At 36.7% G+C, this 25727-nt stretch overlaps 1 protein-coding gene across 3 annotated transcripts; it reads left to right on the top strand.

Moving 5' to 3' along the window:
• Positions 1–22667, top strand: NBN (nibrin). Of its 3 annotated transcripts, none has more exons than XM_027892483.1 (16): positions 1–111; positions 1478–1611; positions 3147–3292; positions 4619–4778; positions 5199–5302; positions 9706–9823; positions 10211–10401; positions 11459–11562; positions 13142–13268; positions 13708–13971; positions 14234–14708; positions 16384–16455; positions 17567–17722; positions 18280–18393; positions 19187–19236; positions 22461–22667. In XM_027892483.1, exons 1-16 carry the CDS (start codon positions 81–83, stop codon positions 22489–22491), a joined length of 2277 nt encoding a protein of 758 aa, XP_027748284.1. In that variant the 5' UTR covers positions 1–80; the 3' UTR covers positions 22492–22667. The 3 variants fall into 3 exon arrangements, with proteins under 3 accessions (XP_027748284.1, XP_027748283.1, XP_027748285.1); XM_027892482.1 differs by having other exon boundaries at positions 13133–13268; XM_027892484.1 differs by lacking the exon at positions 13708–13971 and having other exon boundaries at positions 13133–13268.
• Positions 22668–25727: the final 3060 nt, after the last annotated feature.

Below are 25727 nucleotides of genomic sequence, written 5' to 3'. Positions count from 1 at the left end.
CCCGCGCGCGGGGTCGCGGCATCTCCCAGGATTCTCCTTCCCCGTCCCGGCTCCGTCCCGGCTCGCCGGCGAGCTCCAGGATGTGGAAGCTGGTGCCCGCCTCAGGAAAAGGTGAGTGAGCTCCAGGTGTCGCCGCCGCTCCGGCGGGCTGGGCCCGAGCATGGCGGGCCCCCTCCCCGGCCGGCCGGCCGGCGCCTGCGCGCGTCCCCGGGCGGCTGAGGCCGGAGCGGCGGCCCGGGCGCTGCCCTCGGGGCCGGGAGTGCCGCCGTCTCGGTGCCGCCGTCTCGGTGCCGCTGTCTCGGTGCCGCCGGGCCTGGCCCCGGCCGGGCTCGCGTGTCCCTCCTCCTCGGGCAGGGCCGCCTCGGGCCGCTGATGACCAGGTCTTCGTTGCCCTGGGTGCTCGTCCATGCCTCAGCCTCCGCTTTTCCATGGAGCACTCCAGACCACAGCTCCTGTTAAATATTACGGGGCTTCTTTTCGAACCCGTGTGGGGTGTCTTCAGGTCCTGCTTTGAAATGCCTGGAGAGTTGAACTCTGAGGCAGCAACCTCAGGTGTCCCTCAGAAACGATGTTTAACTAATGTATTGATGTTTTACAGACCAAGCGTTGAACTTCAGGGAGTTTCTTGGATGTAGAATTTTAAACTAAATTGTCCCTGTACTGTTCTTCAGGTTTCCTTGTCCATAGCAGCCTTGATAGTAGGTATCATATAATATCTCTTACTGCCTGGGAAATCTTGATCAAGAGCCAAAACACTACTATTTTCATTGTATTCAGAATGATCGTTTCTGCACAGTTCATATTTGGAAAGTTATTTGCCCAAGGTTGAAAACTAAAATTTCAGCTGTGGTTACTCATTTCCATCAAGAAACATTACTAGCTCCATTTACCAGTAGTAGCACACCTTTGAGATGGAGTCAGTCCATTCACTGGAAAGCCACCATGTGGTCCAGGTGACAGGTACCAAAGATATGCTAAAGCATCAGTCAGAGGCTGAACTTACTGAGGATCAGTTTGATTTACACTGCAGATATCCTTAGATTCATTAGGACATTTTTCTCTGGATCTCTTAGTCATGTAAATAAATTATATATCCTCAAAAAAGGTGTTCTTTGGAAAAGGTATCTTAGATTGTAATCTTTTTTCTTCCATATGCAGCACTTAATCTTCAAAAAGTAATACAACAGAGAAGTTAAAAGGCAAAGTATTAGTAAAAATGTATTGTTCTTGAAAAAAGGTTGTTGCCCCTTTTGTAACAGCTTTATCATAAAATATGTCCTTTTATAATGGACAAATCAAGGGAGAGAGGAAGAAGTTTCATCTATAAACTAAATGTATAATTCTAATCAACCTAATAAATGATTAATTACAAAGTTGAGTCTCAGATATGCTACAAACTTCTGAATGTCTCCTGTGTGTTTTGTGTTTCTTGACATTTTTTGTAAACTGGTATTTTTTGTTTCTTTTTTATTTCCAGGAGAGCCATATCGGCTTTTAAGTGATACAGAATATGTTGTTGGACGCAAAAACTGTGCAATTTTAATTCAGGATGATCAGTCCATCAGTCGAAGTCATGCAGTTCTGACAGTAAGTCGTCCTGAAACAACGCCTGTAAGTAGCCAGCATTTTACTGCATTATCAATTTTCTGTGTAATAATTCAGCCTGCCATGACCATGCATACTCTCATTTTCCTCTCACCGGCATTTTATGCTCTGAGTAGAACTGTTGATCAACTGCCTTTTTCTAATCTTGAAATTCATTGTTTTTTCCTTATGTCTTCTTGCCTTTGTTGAGAAATAGAGTGGCATAATTCTTTTATCCCAGAGTGAAGATTTACTAGCAGTTTTTATTAAAATAACCATAGGAAATTTAGGCAATTAAATTTCATTACATAGACAAGTTTTAGGTCTTGGTTCTGGAAAGTGCTTCAGTCGTCTTACTGCAGGCTTAGTTTCTGTTTCTTTTCACATCATTAGTTCTGTATTTGCTTAGGGCATGGAAAATAAAATTGTACCAAGGAGAACTGACAAACAGCAATTTACTGTTACTTAGGTATTGTAGCGTTTGTGGATGTTTTGAAGCCAGTCAGCAGGAATTTCATTTATTAACCTTATATAGAGTTTAAAATAAAATACATAGCATGTATTTGTCCTTCTAATACTGCACATACTGAGTCCAGTGGAGGGCTATAAAGATGACGAGGGGACTGGAAACCCCTCACCTATGAGGAAGGGCTGAGTGATCTGGGCCTGTTTGGTTTGGAGAAGACTGAGAGGGGACCTTATTAATGTCTATATGTATCTGAAGGGAGGGTGTCTACAGAGTGGAGGCAGGTTCTTCCCAGTGGTGCCAAGCAATAGGACAAAAAGCAGTGACAGAAACTGGAACACAGGAAGTTCTACCTGAACATGAGGAAAGAACTTTTTTACTATGTTGGTGACCGAGCACTGGAACAGGTTGCCCAGAGAGGTTGTGGAGTCGCCATCTCCTAAGATACTCCAGCACTGCCTGGGGATAACCCTCAGTAACATCCTCTGAGGAAACCTATTTGAGCAGGCAGGTTGGAGTACATGATCTCCAGTGGTCCCTTACAACCTTACCCATTCTGTGATTCTGTGAAATAGCATGTACCTGTGTGGCAGAACATTATAAAAACAAGCTAACAATATTCTCATTGGCTTGTGAACCATTTTGGAAATCTCTTATAACCTCTTCTCAAAAGATGCTGATGTCTCTGTACCCTGCAGCTTGGGGAAGATTCGCAGTCCTTGTGGAGGGAAGTTCAGGGAAAGGGCTGAATTATAGGTAAAAATGTCAATAATAAATCTGGGAGCCTTGCTAAATTCCACTATCAGAGGCTTTGGGCCAGTGATGATTGCCTTGCACAGTCTCCAGAAAGACTGAATGTAAGAAGCACAGACAGCCTGAAGCTAAACACTTGTGTGTTTTCTCTCATTCCTCTGCAGTGAAAGTCAGAAGATGAATAATTTAGCCAGCCTCATTGTCCAAAGTCTTTATTCAAGATGGTATTTTGTAGGCTACTTCTTATTTATCCACTGCTTTGATCCATAATTATAGTAACCTGTTTCTGGTAAAACTAACACACTCTGATAAACTATAATGATTTGTTTATGTTTATTTTCAGAGTCAATCTCTCTCAGTCCCTGTATTAACAGTAAAAGATACATCTAAGTACGGTACCTTTGTTAATGGGTCAAAACTCAATGGCACTTCAGTGTCTTTGCAGTCTGGTGACAGAATCAACTTTGGAGTCTTTGAGAGCAAGTTTAGGTAAGTGCTTTGATTAAAAAAATATCAAGTAAAAACAGTTCAGTTTTTGAAAAGAGTATTTTAGCCCATCATATGACTCAGCAAGCAATACAGCAGTGATGAATTTTTAGAAAGCAAAGGAGATGAATAGCACTTTGCCTGTGTTCCACATCTGTTTCTGAAATAGTCTTCCATTTTATTTTGATAATGTAATTTATTTTGACATTAAGAGATTGTTCATCGTAAAACATTGGCATTTTAGAAGGTGTATCATGTACAGTGACTGTTTTCAGGCTGTCGTAGGCAAAGAAAAAAAAACTAAACCACACATGACTCTAAGGAAGGTTTAGGGAAGGGAGGGAGCTTGTCTGAGCCCTTGTTAGCTGTTGATAATGTAATGAGGAAAGAACAGACATTGCTGGGAGGATGCTTTGTACAACACTAGCTATTGAATGCTTGTTCCTGTGACGTATGCCTGCTCTCTTCAGCGAACCCAACTTGTTATTGTTTTCAAATTTACATGGAGCCAGTGCTATCGGTTTATATATAGGAAGCATTCCTTGAAGTGGCAGGTAAACAGAAAAGGTCAAATGACCATTAAAGTCAATGCTAAAGCAACAAGCAGGTGGCTTTGGGCCTTAAAATTTGATTCAGTTTTATCACTACTACTGGTATTATTTGTTAGAAAAAAAACCAGCATTGTCCTGAAATTACTGTAATAAAGTGTTGTTTGCATTTTAGAGAAACTTACCTGAAATGTGGTACAAGATTCATGCCATCAGACCAGATACATCGTGGCTGTTGTACTAAAAGGATTCTTTGTAGACTAAAACAAATGAAATAATGGAATTTGATATGCTGAGTTCCATATGGAAAATCTACAAATGTAAATAACCCTATGGTCAAGGGTAATGGCAATGTTAGGAAAAAAGTACTTGAACTTGCATTCTATGACGCTTGTATTTTTTAAGTACTAATCTGTTGGTGAACTGTTGTGTTGAGCACACTTTTGCTTTTGGAAGCACACACTCAAATTTCTTTTGATATTTCCAGACTTTGTACTATTCTTGATGCACTAATTCTACATGATGTCTGTGAAAGCTCCAAAAGTCTTTAGAAATATTGGAGACATCAGGTCAAAATGTTATTAAATTTTCTGAATAAAAATTGGTATTTAATTTCTCTTCAGGAAATTTTATAGCACAGTCTTTTATCTAGGTGAGAGTATGGGACTTTTTATTTTTTTCTTCAGATTTCCCTGAGACACAAACATGACAGTTAAGTCAGCTCTGTCCATCGTAATGATTGGAATAACTAAAACAATTCACTTTTACTTATTCTTTGCAGAGTGGAATATGAACCTTTGGTTGTCTGCTCCTCATGTTTAGATGTAGCTCAGAAAACTGCTTTAAATCAAGCCATTCAGCAGCTTGGAGGCCTTGTAGTGAATGAATGGACAAAAGAGTGTACCCACCTTGTCATGGTATCAGTAAAAGTTACTGTTAAGGTATGTTGAACTTTAGCAGATCAATAAGTGTTGCTTCGCAGTTTTCCCACAAACGTGATTTAAATTTTAGACCTGCTCAAGGTTTTTCTCTACAAAACTATGCACTCAGCTCTTCCAAGTTGAGAAGAGATATATGTCAGTGGGAGGTTGGAGGGAAAGAAACCGAAAAAATCCAAATTTGAAGACTTACTAATTTTCATCAGTTGCCTTCTACGTTTTCATAATTTTAGTCAAGACACCAGCTAAAAAAACTAGGCCGTTAGAAGCAAAACTATCCTGGTTTCAGTAGCAAAAATCAGTATTGTTTTATTTGTTGTGTAACAGTTTCCACATCTAAGATTTTAGAAAGCTAATGTTGGTTGAACCATATTCTATCTGAATTTTTTCTATGCAGTAAATATATATTTTCTGGCCTTTCAGACTATATGTGCTTTGATTTGTGCTCGACCAATTATAAAACCAGAGTTTTTTGTTGAATCAGTCAGAGCTATTCAGTCCAGGCAACAGTTGCCAAATCATGAAAGGTAAGTTGCCAAATCATCATTTTTATTATGTCACAGAATTAAATTCATGGGAATTCATTATCAAACAGATTATCAAACAGCTACAGTTTATCTGATAATTTTTGACAGAATATGTGAGTAACTTTATTTGTGGAAGAATGCTTAACATGACACACATTTTCATAGGCATTTTCTTGATCTCATGCCTAGATTTATAAAGTGAGCTCTTGGAATTGACTGTACACTTCGAGATGTTACCATCTCTAAGTAGGAACTTGTTTTGTTAGTGAATTTAAATATTGCTTCAAACAATTTTGGGAGTTGATACATAAAAATAAATTATGTTTTTATAAAAAGAAATTGTGTCAAGCTTATTTCATTATGTAAACATATTTTCCCAGTGTGTGGTTACTGAGTTTACAGTAAACTTTGGTCAAAACAGAGTTAGCCTGACCCTTGAATTCCCTGAAACAGCAAAGGTTTTTAATTATCTATTATGAAATGAAGTGATACTAATGTGCATTGGTCTTCACTAGACAAGAATAAAATACTCATTGTGTTCATGGTTAAATTAATTTGAAAAGGCAATTTTTACTTTGTAATAAGAAAATATCATGGAATATGATGAAAAAACCTTCTGGTTATTTTCTCTATGTAGGAAAGCGTAAAATAGTCCCATTACTTTATGTGAGAATTTCATCTGAGCCTGTGTTGCTCCTATTTTTACCTTGAAAAGGGTTGTGTTTTGTTTGGGGCTTGTGGTGGCCGATTTTTTTTCGTAAGAACACATGATTTATGTAGGTGAGAGATTTCCATTATGTATTTTTTAAAGGTAAACTGCGTGGGTACATTTTTTTATTGCTTCTCTTCTTCACATGCTTTGGACAATACTGTGAAATTAAATAGGAATGAATGGAAATTGTAAGGTACTTGGCATTTGAAATATAACATTGAACTTTTCTCCCTGTTAAGTCACAATAAAAACTTGTAAAATTGCTGCAAATGACATAATGATTTTTCTGGATGTATTGTTACAACCAGGTGAATGCTGGACACTACTTGTTCAAATTGGGGGAAATAAGTGGTGAAGAATAATGGGAGTCAATTGATTTTGCATCTTTATGAATATACATTAATATATCTATCCATATGCACATGTGTTTGGACACAGCAATTTAATTTCGTTTGTGGGTCTGCTGGTACAATAACTGAACAGTTTGAAGAAAGAGGCTGGGGGGAGGGGCAGCTGAACAAACCTAGTGCACAAATGGTAATAGACACAAAGCTGAAGAGGTTTCACAATAAGCTGCACTTCGTATATGGTAAAGTATATTTCACAGAGCGTGGCAGTACCTGGTTTGAACAACCCAGGTGCCAATCTGGAGCAATTGGTAGGAAGGACTCTTTAGTTTCTAGATACTGCTTTAGATTTGCAGGAGTTTATGTAATATGTCAAATCAGTCATCTGTGAGTGGTTTAAAGCTCATTTGCTCTTCAGTTTCAGAAGAAAGGCAGAATGTTAATGATTTATAACTTTCCCTTCTACTTAAAAGTCTGCATTGTTTTATAAGACTGTGAGAAAACTAAAGAAACTATTTAGTCCTCTCTAAAATATTTTTTCTGGCAGATCTTTTGTGGGGTTTTTGGGGTTTCTTTTTAGTACAGGTTATGCAAGCCATCAAAAGCTATTAATTGGTTGTGCAATGTGAAACTTACTCGGTCTAATGTTCCCTGGCTGTAAAGCTGCTGTTCCTGTCCATTACAGTAATCAGCAAACAGGCTCTTGAAACTGGGATATGTGTTGTCCATTCCTTTAATACAAAAGTGACAGTATATTTGAGCTCTTAAGTGCAACTAAAATAGAAGCAGATAGATATGTTTCAATTTCTTAAATATTTCTGCTAACTCTTAAGACCCTGAGAGGAGCTGAGTGATACTAGCAGTATTCAAAGACAGATCTGCATCAAGCTAAATGAGACAGCTGGTATCACACACAGATGTCTAAAATAATTGCTGTATTTTAAATAGCTAATATTTTTGACATGTAGTTTGTGGGAAGATACTGCAAATTTTCATAGCAGCTATTTTACTTTAATTTCCAAAAATACTTCTACCTTTGATGGGGAATCTCTGTGTTGTGCATTGTAGGTAGAGCTGACCTGAGCTGGTACATCTGCAGGACATTAATCCACTTGGGGCAATACTAGTTGGGGTATGAGATAAATATATTGAGGTGATACAGGGTGACACTGTTAACTAAATCTTTACTATTAATGTAGATCTTGTCCCCCACCAAAAATCAAGGGAAATATTATGCTAAAGTTCAAAACCAAAACAAAACCAAAAAAAGCTTTTTTTTTTTTTTTGTACTAAGACTTCACGGAATTGCAAACCTGCAGTTCCTGTATGAATGTGAGACTCCTTACTTGAGGTTTTTTTATGGTGAAGTGCATTGCCCCAGTCCTCTGGTGCTCTCTGACAACCTATGCAAGGTAGAATAATAACTGAAGATTTCACTAATGGCTGCATAAGTGCAGCCCTGTATGAAATGTTTTATTACTGCAGTCCAGGGTAAATAGTGCAGGGCTTTGGAAAGGTAGGAAAGTAACTGAGTCTTTAACAGAAACTCACCAAGAATCAAAAATCTGTTTATTCAGAGATTTGGGATTGTAGAGGGTCTTTTCTAGATATTGGTATTAAAAGCTTTTGGGGCCTGAGTACAAGGAGCACTTTGTAATCCTAAGACAGAAAAAGACTGTTGTCTTTTGAGTGTAGATCAGCTTTGGATAAGAGTTTCTAAGGAAAATCAAAGGTTTTATTGAGGAGATGATCAGTTGAAGTTGTCTGCTGAAATTAAAGAAACATAGATTTGAAATGCATTTATAGAGAAACTGTAGTCCTGTTTCAATGTCATGGAAGCTGCTGTTTCTCCTTTTGTACTCATCCTTTTGTCTTTAAAGATGACTTTTATCCTTTTTATCTTAAGTTAATAACTGTCTCTATGGGACTCAGTATCAGAAGTCTTCTGACCTTATAACTGAAGTCTGAGTTGCCCTATTTCTTCCCTTAAATTAGTAGGCTTTTTCATATCTGTTTCGATTTCAGTGCAACAGTACTTTTGTAAACAGACTTGAACAGGTTGCTGAAACTTACCAAATACTCATGTTTTGAAACCTGATGGATTCAGGCTGATTAATTTTCATGGAGTATATAAAGCTTTAAGAGTTGATTGTTAAGAAAACAGAAGGACAGATTATTTAAAAAGAACTGTAATCATATAGTACATTCTAGGCCATAATACATAGTACATAATTGAATTATGTATTTGGATGCAGTAGAAAATTTACATGGATGTTCTTCATATAAAAGTATATGAATATTTAGTGTCTGAGGAATGGTTTTGTGTTTACAGGTGCTCTGCTTTTTCCAAGAACTTCGTTATTTCAGGCATTTCCTGGAATATGTTTCTTACTTATAATCTGCTAATCTTTGCTGTTAAAGCAGATATTGTTAGTGTGTTTCAGCATCTTTTTTTTTTTTTCCTGTGTAGTAGTGTGAGAAGGATGTGTAATCAATAGTCAGAATAAAGATAAATAGTTCTGTCATCAGCCAGACTATGTTCATAAACTGCTCTTCAGGTACAGGTGTAGTGTAGTATGGTTAAAATTGACTATGGTTTCCCTTCTTTCTAGCATATGCCTTCACCTTGCTCTGTCAGGACTGCTGGAGTAGTGAGTGTGTGGCTCAAAGATCCCATAAATACTATCCTAAAATTATCATTTAGGTGCTGGTCTTAGATGTGGGCATGCCGTTAATACCTGCAGCTGAGATCACAGGCTGTGACAAAAATGAGACCTTCAGGATAGAATTTTAGTTTTGCCTAATCTGTTCCCTAACTGAACTCCTGCTGACGTTGCTTCTATTGGACAAAACAGTTGAGAATCTGCAGGGCGATTCTCTATCCCACCAGCAAGAAGAGTGTACTTACCTTCTGTCACATAAGTAGCGGTACAGGATTTCTTGATACATCAGAAGAGAATGAGGGGTGGCTGTTCCCAGCTGAAGGATAGAGAAAGCGAGATGACTAGTTTTGTGTAGAGTTTTATTATTTAGAGTAAGTTCAGGATGAGGTTGCAGTCTCATTTGTCAGTATTGTTGATGAGGATGTGAATATGTGTACAGCAGATGGGTTGAATACATTCCTGAAAGCGTTGTTGTCTTAGTTACTGAAGTAGAAAGCCTTAGTCTAATCTTAGATGTTAAGAAGTCAGGGGCTCTGTGTCTTCCTAACAATCTCTTGAAAAAATATTTATCTAAATGCAGTATTTTAATTTCAGAGCTTTACTCTAAAACAGAAAGAACTCTGTGAGTCAGTACTGACAAGCAGATCTGAATTTTGTAACTTTAATTTTCTGTTCTTGCAGCTTTTATCCTCCAGTTGATGAGCCTTCCATTGGCACCGAAAAACTGGATTTATCTGAGCATCATGAAAGGAAAACAATATTCAGTGGAAAAACTTTTGTATTTCTATCTGCTAAGCAGGTAATCAGGCTTTACATTGCAAAAATATTGCAGGGGTAGCTAAGCACAGATTTGTTCTTTCTGAATTGTGCAGTCTCAGGCACATGGTGTGACTCTTTGGGATGGTCCTGTGCAGGGATGAGAATTGGACTCAATGATCCTTGTGGTTTCGTTCCAACTCAGCATATTCTGAATTCACACTCATTCTGGGTTTGTCAGGAGAGGGTTTCTGTGTATTTATCCTACAATACAGTGGCCTAAGTAACATGAAGTGTAGGGAAGAAACAGAACACAATATATCTGCACTAGTGTATCACTGAGAAGCACTATGATCATAGTTGAGTATTCTGATGCTTATAAGCTGACTGTATTTTAAGATTTTTTTTTCTATTTGCATTCTCTTTTTAGCATAAGAAACTGGGTCCAGCAATTATTCTTGGAGGAGGGGAAATAAAGTTGATGACAGAAGGAAGAAAAGAAACAGCTTTACTGATTTCTCCTGAAGTTTGTGTTGTTGATGTGGGTTTGACAAACTCTCAGATTGCAGGATCTGACTCTATGAGAAACTGGGCTGATTCCATTCTGACTGTCTTGCAAAGGTGCAGCATTGTTCTCTTGTACAGCAGTAGGGTAATTTCAGAATTTCTGCAGAGACTTAGTCATGGTGTTCGCATGCATGTTTAAGCAGGAGGCTGCTTTTAAAGGGGGCATTTTTTCATTGCTTTCAGTACTTGGCACAACTAAAATTTCTTGAAGCATGAAAGAAGAGACTTGTCAGTTCTGTGAGGTTTTGATGGGGGTCATGTTTCCTTTTCTTCTTCATTTTTGGAGGATCCAGTTTCTACAAAAATTCATTGTCATGAAGCTTCTTTGAAATTCCAGACAGGAAATAGGGGTTTTTCTACTATTTAAAAGAAGTTAAAATCAATATATTCTAAGAATGGAAAATAGATGATTATGATATTTCAGTAAGTGTATGTACTTCATCAAAAAGAAGTGAGATGGCACCTTGAGATCATGTGGCTCGTTGCATAATTATTTACATACAGTTTTTCTGAAGAGCAGCTTCTGTTTAATGAAAATGAGTTTTTGTTTTGGTGGTAGGTTTTCTTTGAGAGGGCAGACTGGATATTTTATATACGTTAGGATCTTCATTATGCCATTAAATTAAAACAATGAAAGAAAATCTCAATCCTTTATACATAAACCTAGATTCCCTAAATTGTCCTGGTAGATAGAGAAGACTACTCAAACTGTTCTTAGATCACAGTACAGAAGAAGCGGTGGATCTGTGTGCACCTGAATTGTAAGATCTTTCAAGTCACTTTTTCCATTCACATTTTTGAATCAGAGGGAGAGCACAGTTAGTTATATGCCCAAAAATGTGGAAGGGGGAGGTGTATTGACCCGATTACTGCGACTAGACAGTGGTTACAGGAGCAGGAAACGTGAGAGTTCATACAGATAGGACATGGCTCCTAATAAAGGATAATTATGCTGACTTAATGTATTGTGAAAAATTGTAGTGTAGACTGAAAGGAGAATGGAACATTTTGTACTTTGCCATAGCTGTGCCCATTTGCCTATTCATCTTTGAATCTTTATTGAGAAACTCTTTTTTGTCTTCTTTTTTTTTTATTATGTGTATATTAACAGCAAGAATCTCAGGGCTATTCCAGAGGCAGAAATTGGATTGGCAGTTATCTTCATGTCTACAGAAAAATATTGCAACCCTCAAAAGCAGGCTACTACCAACAAAGGTAATTGGAAGAAGGGTAGTAATAAGTTAATAGCCTTAAAGAGGCAGAATTTATTTTTGTGTGGGGACATCATGAATGGCTAATATTCAGGTTCTTTTGTTTTACAAAACCACTAAAATGGAATGATACTATATGAAAAATGTATACAATGCTGAAGAGCTAATTGTTTTTTAGAGGTCTTACAATGAATTGCAATGAAAATTAAATGAGCTAGATGTAAATAAAAAGTAGATCTAAAAATAGCATAAAAAGCAGACACAGTGATCTTGAAAAGAAAGGTAGTTCAAAAGAATTTTTTTCAATCCATATCTTTAGTGGCCATTGAATTTATATGTATGTGGTAGTTTGAATTCCATGCTGTTCTGTCTTTTCATACAAGACTGGGGTAATAGGGGGATAAAAAATCAGTGTTAGAAACTGAGAGAAGAAGAATTGAATTAATTTCTCAAGGCTTGCTTTTCTTTGGTCTTTTCACAAGAAGGAATTGGCTTTAGGAAAATTCAGTCACCTCCCACTCAGTTGAAAACTAAAAATAATCTTGCCATAATAAGTAAAAACAATGAGACATGAGTGCTAAAGTAATAGTTTGGGTAGACATTCCAAACCTTGACTTGAAGCTTGTATTTGCTAATGCAGTAGTAATAAAAGTCTGAGACAGAAAAGAGGTTTTGTTTGTCTAAGTCTCTTTTCATGTTACTCTGTATTTAATTTCTGTAAAATTTTACAGGTTATGTTTTACAGGTTCTATTTTGTTCTACAAGTGTTGTATCAGGTAGCAAATCCTACAAGTATTTTTTTAAAAAGAAAAAACCCATAAATTTGTCTTTACATGTGGGAACATTACTTACTCGAAAATGTGTTTTGAAGAGAGAAGGACATAGGTGCAGTTCATGGCAGAGCCATGAAAAATATTTTGGTCAAATGATATTCTTGTATGAATAACTTGTAAATTATGTACAGTTAGTTTAGAAAATAATACACAATTAATTCTCAGATATTTTTAAGATTCTTACCCTGCAGACACTGAATGAATCAGAAATACTGATTCTTGTTTCCAGTCTGAATGATTCAGTTGGATAAAAGTTGTCATCTGATTAAATTGTGTAAGCGGACTGTATATCAGGCTTTTAAAGGGAACTGTGTTCACAATTGAAAAAACTGTATCCCAGATACAATAATCATGTTAGAGAACACCATAAAGGAGTGAATGTATAGCATTTTGTGCTTTGACAGTTTTGCATAAAATATATATCACATGATTTATTATGTATGTTATGTATGTGTAAATATATGATTTCCCATTATGCTTCATTTTTATTTAAGCAAAATTCCGTTACTTAATTTAGTGGAATATTTAACTAAGGCTGAATCCAAGAACATGGTCCTTTGGAACTGGGGTTTTTGTTCATGTTTTTTAAATTAATAAATCTGCCTAATTTTTATATTCAAATTGCTTTAAGATAATTTTGCAAAAATCTCACCTGATCAGTTATTAATGTGTGATAAGACATGCAAAGAAACACAGATTTGATATTAACCTTCTAATTCTTCTCTCGTGGTGATCTTGCAGCTGTAACTGAAAGTACTCCTGCATCAGCTGTTGAAGGCCGAGCCATTTCTCGGAGTTTGGCTGTGGATGAAACCGTAATGCCAACTGCTGCAGATAGCAGCAGACTGTGCATAGCTGATACAGAAGAGCAGACATGGTAAAATACTCATGGAAATAGTTTCTAATATTTGCAAATAAAGCAGTCTTTTGTGGCAGAGGAACTGTATCATTGCCAAGGGCAAAGATACACAGTGTTAGAAATGGTGTTTACTAAATTGCTGTCACTTGTCTGCAGTGAGACAATTTCTGCTTCTGAGTGCTGGATAACAAAATCCGTCACATCGGACTTGCGTAACTCCTGCAGATGCAAATATTAGATACTGTGTATCTGATCTGACTATCTTAACTCGTACAAATTTTCAAGCCATTTCACAATTAAAAAAATATATTGATCATAGCAGATTTTACAGTTTCTTTTTAGCACATTGTTTATAAGTATAAAGTAGAGGTACAGCTTTTGTAAAAATTATTGTCTCAGTGTGTCTCTGGTAACATCCTCTGTGTCATTTAGTATGTTTTTTCTCTCTGTAATCTAGTATGGAGGTAGAGAATACTCCTCAGATGGATGAACAAGGGAAAATGGCTTTCCAGGATACAATCACTGTAAAGAAAAACATCAGGACAAGTGGCAGTGTAAATGCAGGAACAGCCATATTTAGAGGGAACAGAACATCTGGGTTGAGTCAAAAAAGTCAGCCCATCTCACCGTCTGAAATTTCAGAAGCTGGTAAACCCAGTGAGTGTGCTGCACGTCGCCAGTCCAACTCAATTACAAATTACTTCCCGCTGGCTAGAAAAAGGTACGTTGAAATGTTTCTGACATTGCTTCTTCCCTTGTTGTTTTGTTGGTGCTGTTTCTGGAAAATAATTTTACCTCAGTGTGCTTTCAATTTGAAACATACTAAAAAGGTAAATTTTTAGATCAGATTCCTAGAATGGCAGGCTTTTTCTCAAGAGTACTTTTAATTTCATAATGCAGTCCGTAAAAGCCGAGAAAGTTGTTATGTTGTGGATACAGTTGGTCATACTCAAAAATGCTTTTGCACTTACTTTCTGGCTAAGGGAAAGAGCTGAAGAAGAAGAGGAAACATCTGTACCCAAATTAGCAAAACTGGAGGAAAGGTCATCGCCTCTATCCAAGTGCACTGAACCCACAACTTCATCTGTCTGGAACAGTGAAGCAAAACAGCATCAAAAGAAAAATAACATCCTGGACCCAAAGCCAAATTTTGCATTAGAAGACACGGGTATAAAGCTTACGAGGGAAGGTGTCAAAGTAACAAGTGATAAAATAGACACTAAAACCACTTCTAGTGAAAATCATGCACCACAGAAGAGAAAAGAGTTAGATGATTTATCTGAAGATACAGAAGCACTGGAAATTGTGTTTGGAAGTGGAGACCTAGACTGGGAAGATCAAGTGGCAGATCATGACCAGGAAGCTCAAGGAAATACACGAAAAAAAAGATGTTTGGAAGCCAAAGGAAGCAAGATTCAAGAAGTAAATGTAAATCAGAGACAGGAGAATAAAATATTGGTAAGTTTTATATTCTTCTCATGTGCCCAATCTTGAAATTTGCAACTCTTTTAGAAGAATGCTGTTAGTTCCTTTAAGGATGAGGCTACCTGCGTACAGAAAGTGGCTTTGTAGAAGTTTGCTTAAATTTCATACATCAATTTTTAGTTCAGAGTGATTCATCTATTACATGTGAACGTTGCAGTTTTCCACCTACCTAAATGTTTTTTCATTCTTCAGGGCATTTTTACTTTGTGAGTTGAAAGCTGCTTGTATTCTGAAATCTGTCCTCTTTTTTTACCAGAAGTACTGTAGGTAGGACAGCAGAATATATCCTTGATCCAAGAAAAACTTCTCATATTCTTTGCTATTGTGTTAATCGTAATGTTGATATTTATATTAAAATAGTACTCAATTACTTTTATGTAATTAATTTTCTGAAGAAATTTTCAGTTGACCTCTTAGGTTGAATACCACAGTAATGTTCAGCATATTTCAAGTCAGAATCTTTAGATACCATGTGAGAGATTATTAAAGTTCCTGTATTAGAAATTTTAAAACAAAACAAACCCAACAAAAACAGCAGCAAAACCAAAACACAGCTTGTCTTTTCTTGAATATTGTTCTGGTCTTGATTTTGAGACTAAGGATATTTTCTAAGAGATACGAAGAAAACAGTAGACACACTAAAGTGTCCAGTTCTTATATGGTGTAGGCAGTGTTTAAGTGTTTAAAAGTTTGAATGTATGATTGAGTAACTGGAATTTGCAAGATACTTTGGATCATGTGAGAATTAGTAATTATCTGAGCATCCTTAGCTCAGACCAGCTTAACACTTTGTTGATACTCAACTGGAGCTTGCTCATGGCAAAGTGTGAATTTTGAACTTAATTCTAATGCTGGTTTTTATGTGTGTTACAGGCAAATTTTAAGAGACAAATCACATAATTTTAGAGAATTTTGTTTCTTGCTCTTTATACTGTCAAAGAATAGGTGCTTTTTATTGCCCCTGACTATACTGAAAGACTAAAATTGCTGCTTGCAATAGTCTATTTAATTTTATTGTGGCCTGGAAAGATTTTTTGTCCAACTTCTTGTCAGGATTGTGAAGATAAAAAATTCTTACGTCCAACTAAACTGTTACTTTACCTGATATGTACTTAAGGATTTTTGCTGGCAAGGAGTCTTGCCAGCAAGACTTCTACTTCTAAAATAGTTTAATTAATAATGACGTACTTTATTCATGTAAAATATAGTTTATGTGAGGCAAATCTGGTTTTAAGCTACAGGAGGTAATCAACCTGCAGAACACTTTGTTATCCTTGTAATAATATGTCCTTTCTGCACACACGTACACTAAAAATGTCAAATTGAAAATGCTACTTTTTATATTCAAAAGCCTTTACAGTTTTCCAGAACTTGTCAGGATTTTGAAGGTTATACAGATGGACAAAACTTGCTACTGGTATAAGAAAGAAAAAAAAAAGGGAGAAAATACTAGTGAGTTTTTAGTAGAGCAAAAGGCTAATGATTGTTACATGTATGTAAAATCATAAAAATTTCAAAGTTTTTCTCTTTTGTCTAAATATTTATATTTTTGGAAAATGCTTATTGCACTGTAAAGAGGAGAAAACTATTGTAAATAAATTTCCATTTAATTTCAGTTTTATATTTTAAATAATTGTTAATCAAATAGAAAGAAGAGGAACTTGGATCAGTTTTAACTTCAGAAACGAGAAGTAAGATCAAGCAAGAGTCACCAGTCTCGGTAAGAAACCAGTTAATTTTAAATTTGAACAGTGAACTTTAAGAAGCATTACAAAAACACGTCAAAATTTTGCCTTTAAGAACATAATATTTGTGGATCCTGTTTCAGAATAAAGGAGGTTCAGAAGACTGTACTCCTTAACATAATCATACATATGATTATGTTAAGGAACAGTAACGAATATAAATAGTACAGTCTAGCTTATTGAGTGTGAGAAACTGTAGTTCATCACTGTACTTCTGTAATTGGGGCATTTGGGTGGTGCTTAAGGTGACTGAAACTACAGAAACAATGTAGTTGTATTAACCCTTCAGTGTTGTTAATGCTTGTACTCACGGTTTTGTTACGTTGCTGCTTAAAGACTAGACAAGGACATAATCTCCTTGTCTGCTTTACTAAGGAGATCACAACTAGAATGGAAGAGATGGACCACTGAGAAAATAGATTTAATATTGACTGATTACTAGTAGATAGCATGCTAACTTGTTATAGGTGAGACAAAGGAAGAAAGGAGAGAATTTCTTAGAATGGCAGTGGGGCAGAGGAACATTCTCATGTGCGAGAAAAAATTGCTTTACTGATCAGATTCAGCTTACAGCCCTGGAGTTGGCCAAAAATCTGTAGGGTAGAATTGAACTGAAGATGTTTAACTTTGTCTTCCGTGGAGTTAGCTGGAATTGCCATTAGAGTAAACATGCTTGATTCAATTAGTCTGGATAAGGGACAAGGTGAAGAGGGAGGAGAGAAGGAACTCTTAAGATATTAGCTAAAGTGGGGGGAAAAAAGTCTTTTAAGTTTTATTCAGAAGTAAAATTTTAGTGAAATGAAAATGCACTTCAGCATTGTTACTGATCCTATCTTTTCAACATATTTAAATATGAGAGAAGATTTGCTGAGCAGCTCTATCCATAGTATATCTCAGCTCCATAGGAGCTGAGAAGTTCATACATGTTCTTAGCTTCTAGCACTGCTGCTGCTTCCCCTCACCCTTTTGTAATCATTATTTTTGTTAAACTCTGCTCATGATAATTTCCCCAAAGTTTAAACTCTTAGATATGCTGTACGTCTGTTCATACACTTGAATGCTTCCTCCTTTTTCCTCCCACACAAGAACCACAGCAAATTGCAAGATGACTCCAGCACTCTTCCTAGCAGACTTCTGCTGACTGAGTTTAGATCACTGATTGTCAGCCATCCAAGACAGAACAGTTGCCTTACTGGAAATACCAGCTACGGGGGAAAGAAAAATTTCAAAAAGTTCAAAAAGGTTAGTGGTATTTGAAATGGTCACAAGATGGCACTATTTAAATATACTAAAAAGTGTTGCCTTGAGATTGTAGAAATATGTTAAAAGACTTTTTTATTTTATTTTTTGTAAATTGCTAGTAACTACAGAAGGAAACAATTTAAATACTATATTATATTGTTAACTTTTAGGGAGCATAGTCTCAGTTTTAGAAAATATTTTAAATTTCTGATAGTATTTTTTTTCTGTTGCTTTGTAAGAGATGCTTATACAGTTTGACTGTAAAATATAAACTGATTTTTACCAATATTTCAAACTCCATTTAATGTACTACCAGATTTATTTAGCATATTTAACTTATCAGATTTTTGTTTGTTTCTTCTGGTAAAAGGAGGGAGTTACAGCTTTCTGTAAATGCTTTTTTCACTTAATTTGCTTTAAAATACGATCTCTGAATGTTATTCAGGAAAAGACTGACTGACTTTCTTCTGTGATATCTGAATAGACTTTCTGAATTTCTCAGATCTTTTACTTGTACTATGCTTGCCTTGTAATTGTAATAATTTATTTTCCAACAGGTAGCTTATCCAGGGGCAGGACAACTTCCGTACATTATTGGAGGATCGGATTTGATTGCTCACCATGCTAAAAAGAGTTCAGAGCTAGAAGAGTGGTTAAGGCAAGAAATGGAGGTAAGGAGTTATTTCTTAAAGATGATGAAATAAAAACTTGACTTCTGTAAGTGGTTGTACCACCCCATGGTTGTTACTGAAGTACTTCAGGATGTTATTTTTTAAATAAAACCTCAGCCAGTAAGCTGTCCACGTATGCTCATAGGGACTTGTTCTTCAGGAAAGTCACTGAAACTCAGAGGTCAGTGGTAAGGCCCATCTTTTTGCTGATTATTTGAATTCATTTTCCATGTAACATTCATATAATCAGAAATACTGATGTAAAGAAAATTCAGGAACCTAAAAGAGAATGACCTTTTTTTTTTTTTAACGACCTGTTTTTGGTGAGCAAAATAAGCATTGTGGGAACTTGTGACTTGTAAAACGTGACAGGGAGACAGAAGGAACATCTGTATGGTCAGCTGTGTTCAAATAGTTCTGCAGTACAATTGATACTCTACTCTTGAACAGAACAGAAAACCCATGAATAAAATTCTGTTGTAAAAATATTCACCTTTATATGTAAAAGTTCTAAAAAAATATTATTTTATCATAACCTTTCTTTAGCACTGTTTCCCAGTAGTTTCCTTCAGAATACTTGCTGATGAGTCATATACTATTTTCAGAGTCTCATTGGTATCCAGTTACATCAGCACTTCTTGATTATCTCATTTTTTTAATCCCTGGGTATAAATAATGCTAATTACTTTGAAATTTAGAGGAAAAACTGTTAGAGCAAGAATATATTGTTTTGCAATATTGTTCATTAGCTTCATCCTTAACAACCAAATATTGAATAAACTTACTTTCTCAGGAACAGATCCGACATGCAAAAGAAGAATCACTTGCTGATGATCTCTTTAGGTAAGAGTTTTATGTTTGTACTTTAAAAAGTGTATTTTTTGCATCACATCTTTTTTTTTTTTTTTTGACAAATTTTGATTTTGTAATAGACTACTTTGACTATTCTTTTCAAAATTCCATGTATTCCCATGTAGGGAATATAGTCAAAGTGATTCAACAACTTCTCTTAAATTTTCTTGTATCTTAAAATTTCAATTTCATTCAGACTTGCTTCAATTTTTTAGTAAGAGTAGTATCAAACAGAAATGTTGCTATTTCCTGGTTGATATGCCCAAGCTTGATTGTCCACATAGGCCAGAAGGTGTTCCAAGGTGTTTTAGAGCCTTAATGAAGCATTTTGATCTCACCATTAAGTCAGTCGTCTGAATGGTGGGAAAGAAAATGATGCGTTCTGCCACCTTTTCATTCTGACCGTGGCACTTGCCTGTCCCTGTGCTGAGTCACTTGAGGGAGCTAAAGCAACAGAGAACTAGTTCTATGAAAAAGTGATTGGCAGAACTGCTTTTTCCTTTTTGGGTCTTTGAAGTAATGATTCCCAGAATTTAAAGTAAAAACTAACTAAAAAAAAAAAAAACTAAAACAAACAAACAAAAAACAAAACAAAAGCTAAGTAAATCCTTCAGTATGCCCCTTCTGTGTCTCTTGTCTTCAAGACCTTAAGCTGCTTTCAAACCCTTTCAGTATGAAGGAACTCTTACCTTTTTTAACTGCTAGAAACTCCTTCAACATGTTACCATCTTTCCAGTTTTCAGGCAGAGGTGGCATTTTGAAAGCAATCGTGCTGTGCTTTTTTTGACAGTGTAGAAGAGTCATTGATTTTGTTTTAATCAGTTCTTGTGTCACAGGAGGTTTAAGAGATTTCTTTGATAGGCTCAGGTTCTCTTTGGCTGTTTGCCCTTGCTTTTTGCCATTACACATTACATTTGTCTCCAAAACTCAGTCTGTTTCAGCAGTTTTCTTTCAATAACCCTCACTTCAGTTGTCTATCACTTTCCCTAATGGCTCTTTTGGAGGAGAGAATCGTCCTGCTCAGTTAATTTCCTATCCAATTTACTTTCAATTGCAATCCTAATTTAATGATTTATAACCCCTTTCTAATTAGAAAAAGTTCTAAGCCAAGTTTTCCACTTTATCCAGTCTTTACACCTGCAATGCAGCATTTAAATATATATCAGTTATCATTTATAAAACCATGGTGCAGCTAGACTGCTGTGCTTGAATATTAACTGGCTTAAAATATCTTGCTTAATTTTTGCCTTTCGAAACACAGCAGTGAAAACTTAGATAATTTGCACGCATGAAAGTTAATTCTAAGCATGAAGTTTCTGCAGTCAAAAATATTAAACCACACAATTTAACATTCAGCAGTTTGTAACCTTCTAATTTTGACCTTAATCTTGAATAAAACTACTTGGCATAATGCTGATGTTAACAGCTGCAATTTCCCACGAAAACTGCATTTGAAGATGCCATTAGAAAGAGTCATGAAGTAGTCCAGTGAGAAGATAAGCTAGAAAGAAAAGCTGTTCTGGGTACATGCTGAGACAGAGGAGGAAGGGAAAGTATATTATACTGTCTACTAAGAGTACAGTTAAATGGATTATGTTCAGTAACAGCCCTTTGTGTACTCCACTCCCTGTTCCTAACAAGGTCTTACGTTTCTTTGTGCATTCACTCTCAGTAGTGGATTCTCTGTAGTCCTTTTTCCATTTCAGGCCACAGGCACTGTACAATTTCAGATAATGTTGTTTGATGTCTTTCCCTTTGGAAAACAAATACCATCCAAGCTTCATTTAACATGGAAAATGGCTGGAGGTGAGGTGGAGGATTTAACGTGGAAAGATGCTCATGACTGTGTCAGCATCTCTGTAGACAGTCACAGACAGGGTTGAAGCTACTTTAATTCTGATGAGGGGTTTCCATCATGTATCATCTCCTTTTCCTATCTGCTTATCTTCCTGCTCCTCCCCCCCTCTCCCCTTCCGTAGAATTTGGTGTCCAGGACACATTTAAATGTTAGAACTAATGTTACAGTGCTATAGGAATAAACTCAAATAAGTGGTTTGAGATCTAGTATAAGGATCTCATTTTGTTTAGCAAAAATTTCATTAATTTCTATGTTTTTTCTGTGAAGAAACAAGGGACCACTGTTTGATTTCTCACCTGCCATGCATTTGACTGACATTAAAAATTGTGCATTTAAGTAGAAAAACATAAATGGTGAAGAAGGATTTTTTTTTTCCAAATCACTGTCAAAGAAACATGACACTACATATCAACACATTCAGAAAATCTTAACATTAACAACTTGCTCTGTTAATGAACAGTTAATGTAGAGCATTTCTTCCAAAGAGTGTTCATTTCATTTTTGTCAGAAGTCTGAGTTGTATAGCAACAACAGTGACTTTTAGTACCCTTCTAGCTATGTGGTGGTGTAATTTGGCTCACAAGTTGCCAGATTTTCCTGTCTAAGCAAAAAGTCTTGATGAATGAGAGCAGAATTAGTGGAACTAAAACTGCCTGATCATTCAATTATGTCCATAAGTTATTCATGCATGAATACAAAACACATCAGAATTTCAAAGAAGCGACATAAAATTTTGAGTGATTAAGCACAAATGGAGGGAAAGGGAAGGCCAAGGGATAGCAGTGTCGAGCACAGGCAAACTATAAGCAAATTGCAGTAAATCAGGTAACTATTTAGTATATCCAGAAAGTAGCTCTAAATTTCTAACAATCAATAAGAAGCTGTATAAAGGGTAAGGTAAGGCAAGGAAATGCTTTATGTAGGAGTAGGAAGCAGCAGAAAGGTTTTGGCTGAATGAGTTGTGGCTAAAAGTTGTACATTGATGTGCCCTTTCCCCTCCCTCCTCTTTTGTTCCTTTTAGTGAGATTTTTTTGGTAAGGAGCATAATATTGGGTCATTAAAGCTTGGAGAAACTTGTTGATGCATCAGATTTAAAGATTATAAGTAGCTGGGAAGTCAGTGAAAATTTCGTTAAAGTTTATCTCTAGTTCATGCACAGGTTCTACCTTGCACATCCTTCAGTCAAATAGTAGCAATTGTAGTTAATTACAGGAGTGTAGTCAGGGAAAGGATTGAACACTGGACATTCCCGTGTTGTAAATACGTAAGAAAGCTATTTACATCATGTTGCTAACTTTTTAAATATCATTAACCTTTACTTATATGGACAACTTTTCTTTTTTTGTTGTTGTTGCAGATATGATCCTAATGTGAAAAGGAGAAGATAAATTGTGACCTGGATTTACAGTGTATCTCTAGCAAAACCAGCTTTTTGTTCCTTAGGTTTCTTGGGTTAGTGTGTATGATGTTGTTACATATGACCATTTGAACTATCTATTACTGTAAGACTTGTTTTTTAAGTCTTGTTTTTATTAAAGAAAAAGAAAAATTTCCTTCACTACTTGGTACTTACAGATTGCACATTATCAAGACCTTCACACTACTTATTTCAGAGTAATGCTCAGTAAAATACTGTAGATACTTAGGATTTCATTTTAGGTTATTTCTAATGTTTGCTAATCAGTACTGTTTTGGGAAAAAAAAGGAAGTTACCATGAGGCTGTTTTTTGTTTTTAGAAAGGCTTTGTTAATTAGGTATTTACATGGGTATTGTCTTAAGAATTGGGAGTCTATTGAGAAAGACTGAAATGCAGCTGATACTTGATCACGATAGCTTTCTCAGTGGTTCATGATTTACAGCAAATAGTGTTGTTACTGTCATGGAAGATCTTGGAACTGAAAAAAACAGCTTTTTTTTTCCTCTTGTTTAAACATATTTTCATTTGCAACTTTAAATCTGTGTGTGAATGTTCATTTGTTAAAACCTCCTTCCAAGCCAGGGAAAGTCTTAAAGAGCTGTTGCACTCCACTTTGGGATTTTAAATTATTTGACCCATTTCTTTCTCTTGTGCCTTTACTTTTTGCAATCACTGTATGGAAATAATGGCCTTCAAAACATCTACACATTCTTGGCTTATGAGAGCTCATTTTAATGACCTGAGAGTTTGCAATTTGAGAAATTCCCCTGGAAGTACAGTGAGGAAACCCTTCCAGACTTCTGCTCAGCTGTATGAAGCAATCATGTACAGATAAAAATCAACAGTAGCTCCATTGCATCCATTTCAAGAGGCAGGACAAGTAGGGTCTCCTTCGTCATGTGAGGAAGTAATCTGGTTGATGTAACTGAATTTAAGTACACACAAACAAAACTACTTCCTCTGCCGAGAGCTCAGAGCATGCAAGCAAGATGAGCTGAGCTGTCTGAAGGCCCTCCGTTGTGTATCAGATTTGAAAATCTGTGAGATCCATCTGTATCAAGATAGCAGATATGCTGAAGTCAACATGGTTGCAACATGCAGAAAATATCTGGTCTTCAAGAGCCAGTGTTTCCTCAGGTGTGTCTTGGCATCTTTTTGATCACCTGGTCAGCGATGTCCAGAGTGTCACAGAGCACACCAATACCCAGCAGCCACAACAGTGTTTTGGTATCATAGCTTGCCTAAGGGCACATCAGATCTTGTCCACCAAATGTCTTTAAAAAGACTGTTCTTAAGCAGTTGGAATTCTTACTGGAGAAGATGACTGACTGCAGTTTGTTGCACCCTCATGTGAGTTTTTCTACTGTCACAGTGAGAATCTGCAGGTTTTCAGGTTGAAGACCCACTGGTCCAACAGAGCAGCTCATGTAGACCGCTGAGGTTTTTCATTATTGTGACTAAATATCAATGAACAAGATTCTTCAGAAAGGTTGTGTTTGCAGTTGCAAAAAACAGACCTTGAGAATTTCTAAGGTGAAATGACAAAACATACAATGTACAGGAGCCTTTTAAAAGGAAGTAAAGGCCAAGTCCTTTGCTGCTCAGACCTGCAATCAGCTAGGGTTCAAGCAACACTTGTGGCATAGCTGAGAGCACTCTTCTGTTCACTTTTTCTGATTTAGCACTCTTCAAATACAGTTCCCCAGACAGCTGAATTTAGATGTTTTGGTTTTTTAGTTATTTAAGAGTTGGACTTGATGATCCTTGGGGGTCCCCTCCAATTCAGATATTCTGTGACTCTGTGACACTTGGGTAAAGGTACACCCAGGTTATGTTCTTGTTTTGGGTCTGACTTGAGGGTGCCTAGTAGGTCATAGGTTTGTAATCCAGTTGCAGCTTCTGTCTGGTTGATGAGAAGCCTATACATTAGTACACTTGAGCCTTCTGCTATTTCAACATGAAGTTATGCTTGCACCAAAATACTTAATCTTGGAATCCCCTACCCCTTAGCTATGGTTTGAATTGTAACTCCCAATTCAGGTCCTATTCATAATTCTGAATTCTTTCTTCCATTTTAAGCTACTTTTGTCACAATTTTCAGGTCAAGACATTAGAGGAAACATGCTTCTTGGCTTCCTGGTTTGGGCCTTCTATTACTGAAGTTTCTGAGGTGGACGATAAAGGACATGATTACATGATCCAAGTCTTGGGAGATGGAACATCCAATAAATCACATCCGTATTTGTCTTACCCCTGGAGATACTGCAGTAACTTCACCTAATGTTTATTTTATAAAACATGCTGTTGTGGGCTAACCCCAGTAGGCAGCCAAGCTGCGTGCAGCCACTCGCTCCCCCACAGCAGGGAGCAGATCATAGAAGCAGAAAAGGGAAAGTGGAAAAACTCATACATTGAGATAGTTTTATAGGTAAAGCAAAAGCTGTGAGCACAAGCAAGGGCAATCAACTTTGTGTTCTGTAATTCAGAAGTTTTGCTGTATGCTCCATTTTCACTCTGTGGAGCTTGTACCCTGTGGTTTCAACAGCCAGTTCAGTTTTCAGAGAGAACTTGTGTGGTGTTGATTTTCTTTAGGTTAAAAAAAGTTCAGTAACTCAGAAATGGTATCTAAGGTTTCTGTCGTCTGCCACAAACCACAGTCTGCAAGCATACTCACCTTTTTGTCAAAATTATGCTCTTCGCCTAAAAATACATCTGAGCAGAAACTTATCTTCATATCTTGTTTCTTGCATTTTTGTGTGTAACGCAGTTTGAGGGTTGGTTTGGGTTTCTTATAACATATATTATCTTTGTTCCCACTGCTCACAGGAAGGAGAGATGCACACAATACATAAACTAAATATACTCTTTATTAGCAAGGCTCTTAAAATACAGTCTTGCATTCAGCAGCTTAGCTGATGAAAACAGTTGAAAGCAGATTGAATTACTCCATGTACCACTAAAACCAAGGAATGGGTGCTGTATCCCTGCAGGAACAACATGCTTAATTTTCAGCTTAACTCACATTAGTTTCAGCTGACTTCCCATCTTTCCTACATCTGTTGGGGAAGCCACTGCCTTTTTATGGCAAGACTACCACCATATTCTCACTGTTGAAGTTTGATTTCTATTTGTGTCCACATGTGAATCTGCCCTTTTTTCTCCTACCCGTAGTCCCCATGGTGGGGCTGGTGCAGCAGGGCTGGCCC

The sequence above is a fragment of the Empidonax traillii genome, unplaced genomic scaffold, assembly GCF_003031625.1.
Source record: "Empidonax traillii isolate 1590-97213 ecotype Southwest subspecies unplaced genomic scaffold, ASM303162v1 scaffold355:size2308892, whole genome shotgun sequence".
NCBI classification, from domain to species: Eukaryota; Metazoa; Chordata; class Aves; order Passeriformes; family Tyrannidae; genus Empidonax; species Empidonax traillii.
This window is presented reverse-complemented; position numbering and strand designations above follow the sequence as displayed.

Coding starts and splice junctions, on each gene's coding strand:
- NBN (XM_027892482.1), top strand. CDS start 81: ATGTGGAAGCTGGTGCCCGCCTCAGGAAAAG. Junction 10,402..11,458: donor ATTCTGACTGTCTTGCAAAG/GTGCAGCATTGT, acceptor GTATATTAACAG/CAAGAATCTCAGGGCTATTC. Junction 13,269..13,707: donor GATACAGAAGAGCAGACATG/GTAAAATACTCA, acceptor TCTGTAATCTAG/TATGGAGGTAGAGAATACTC.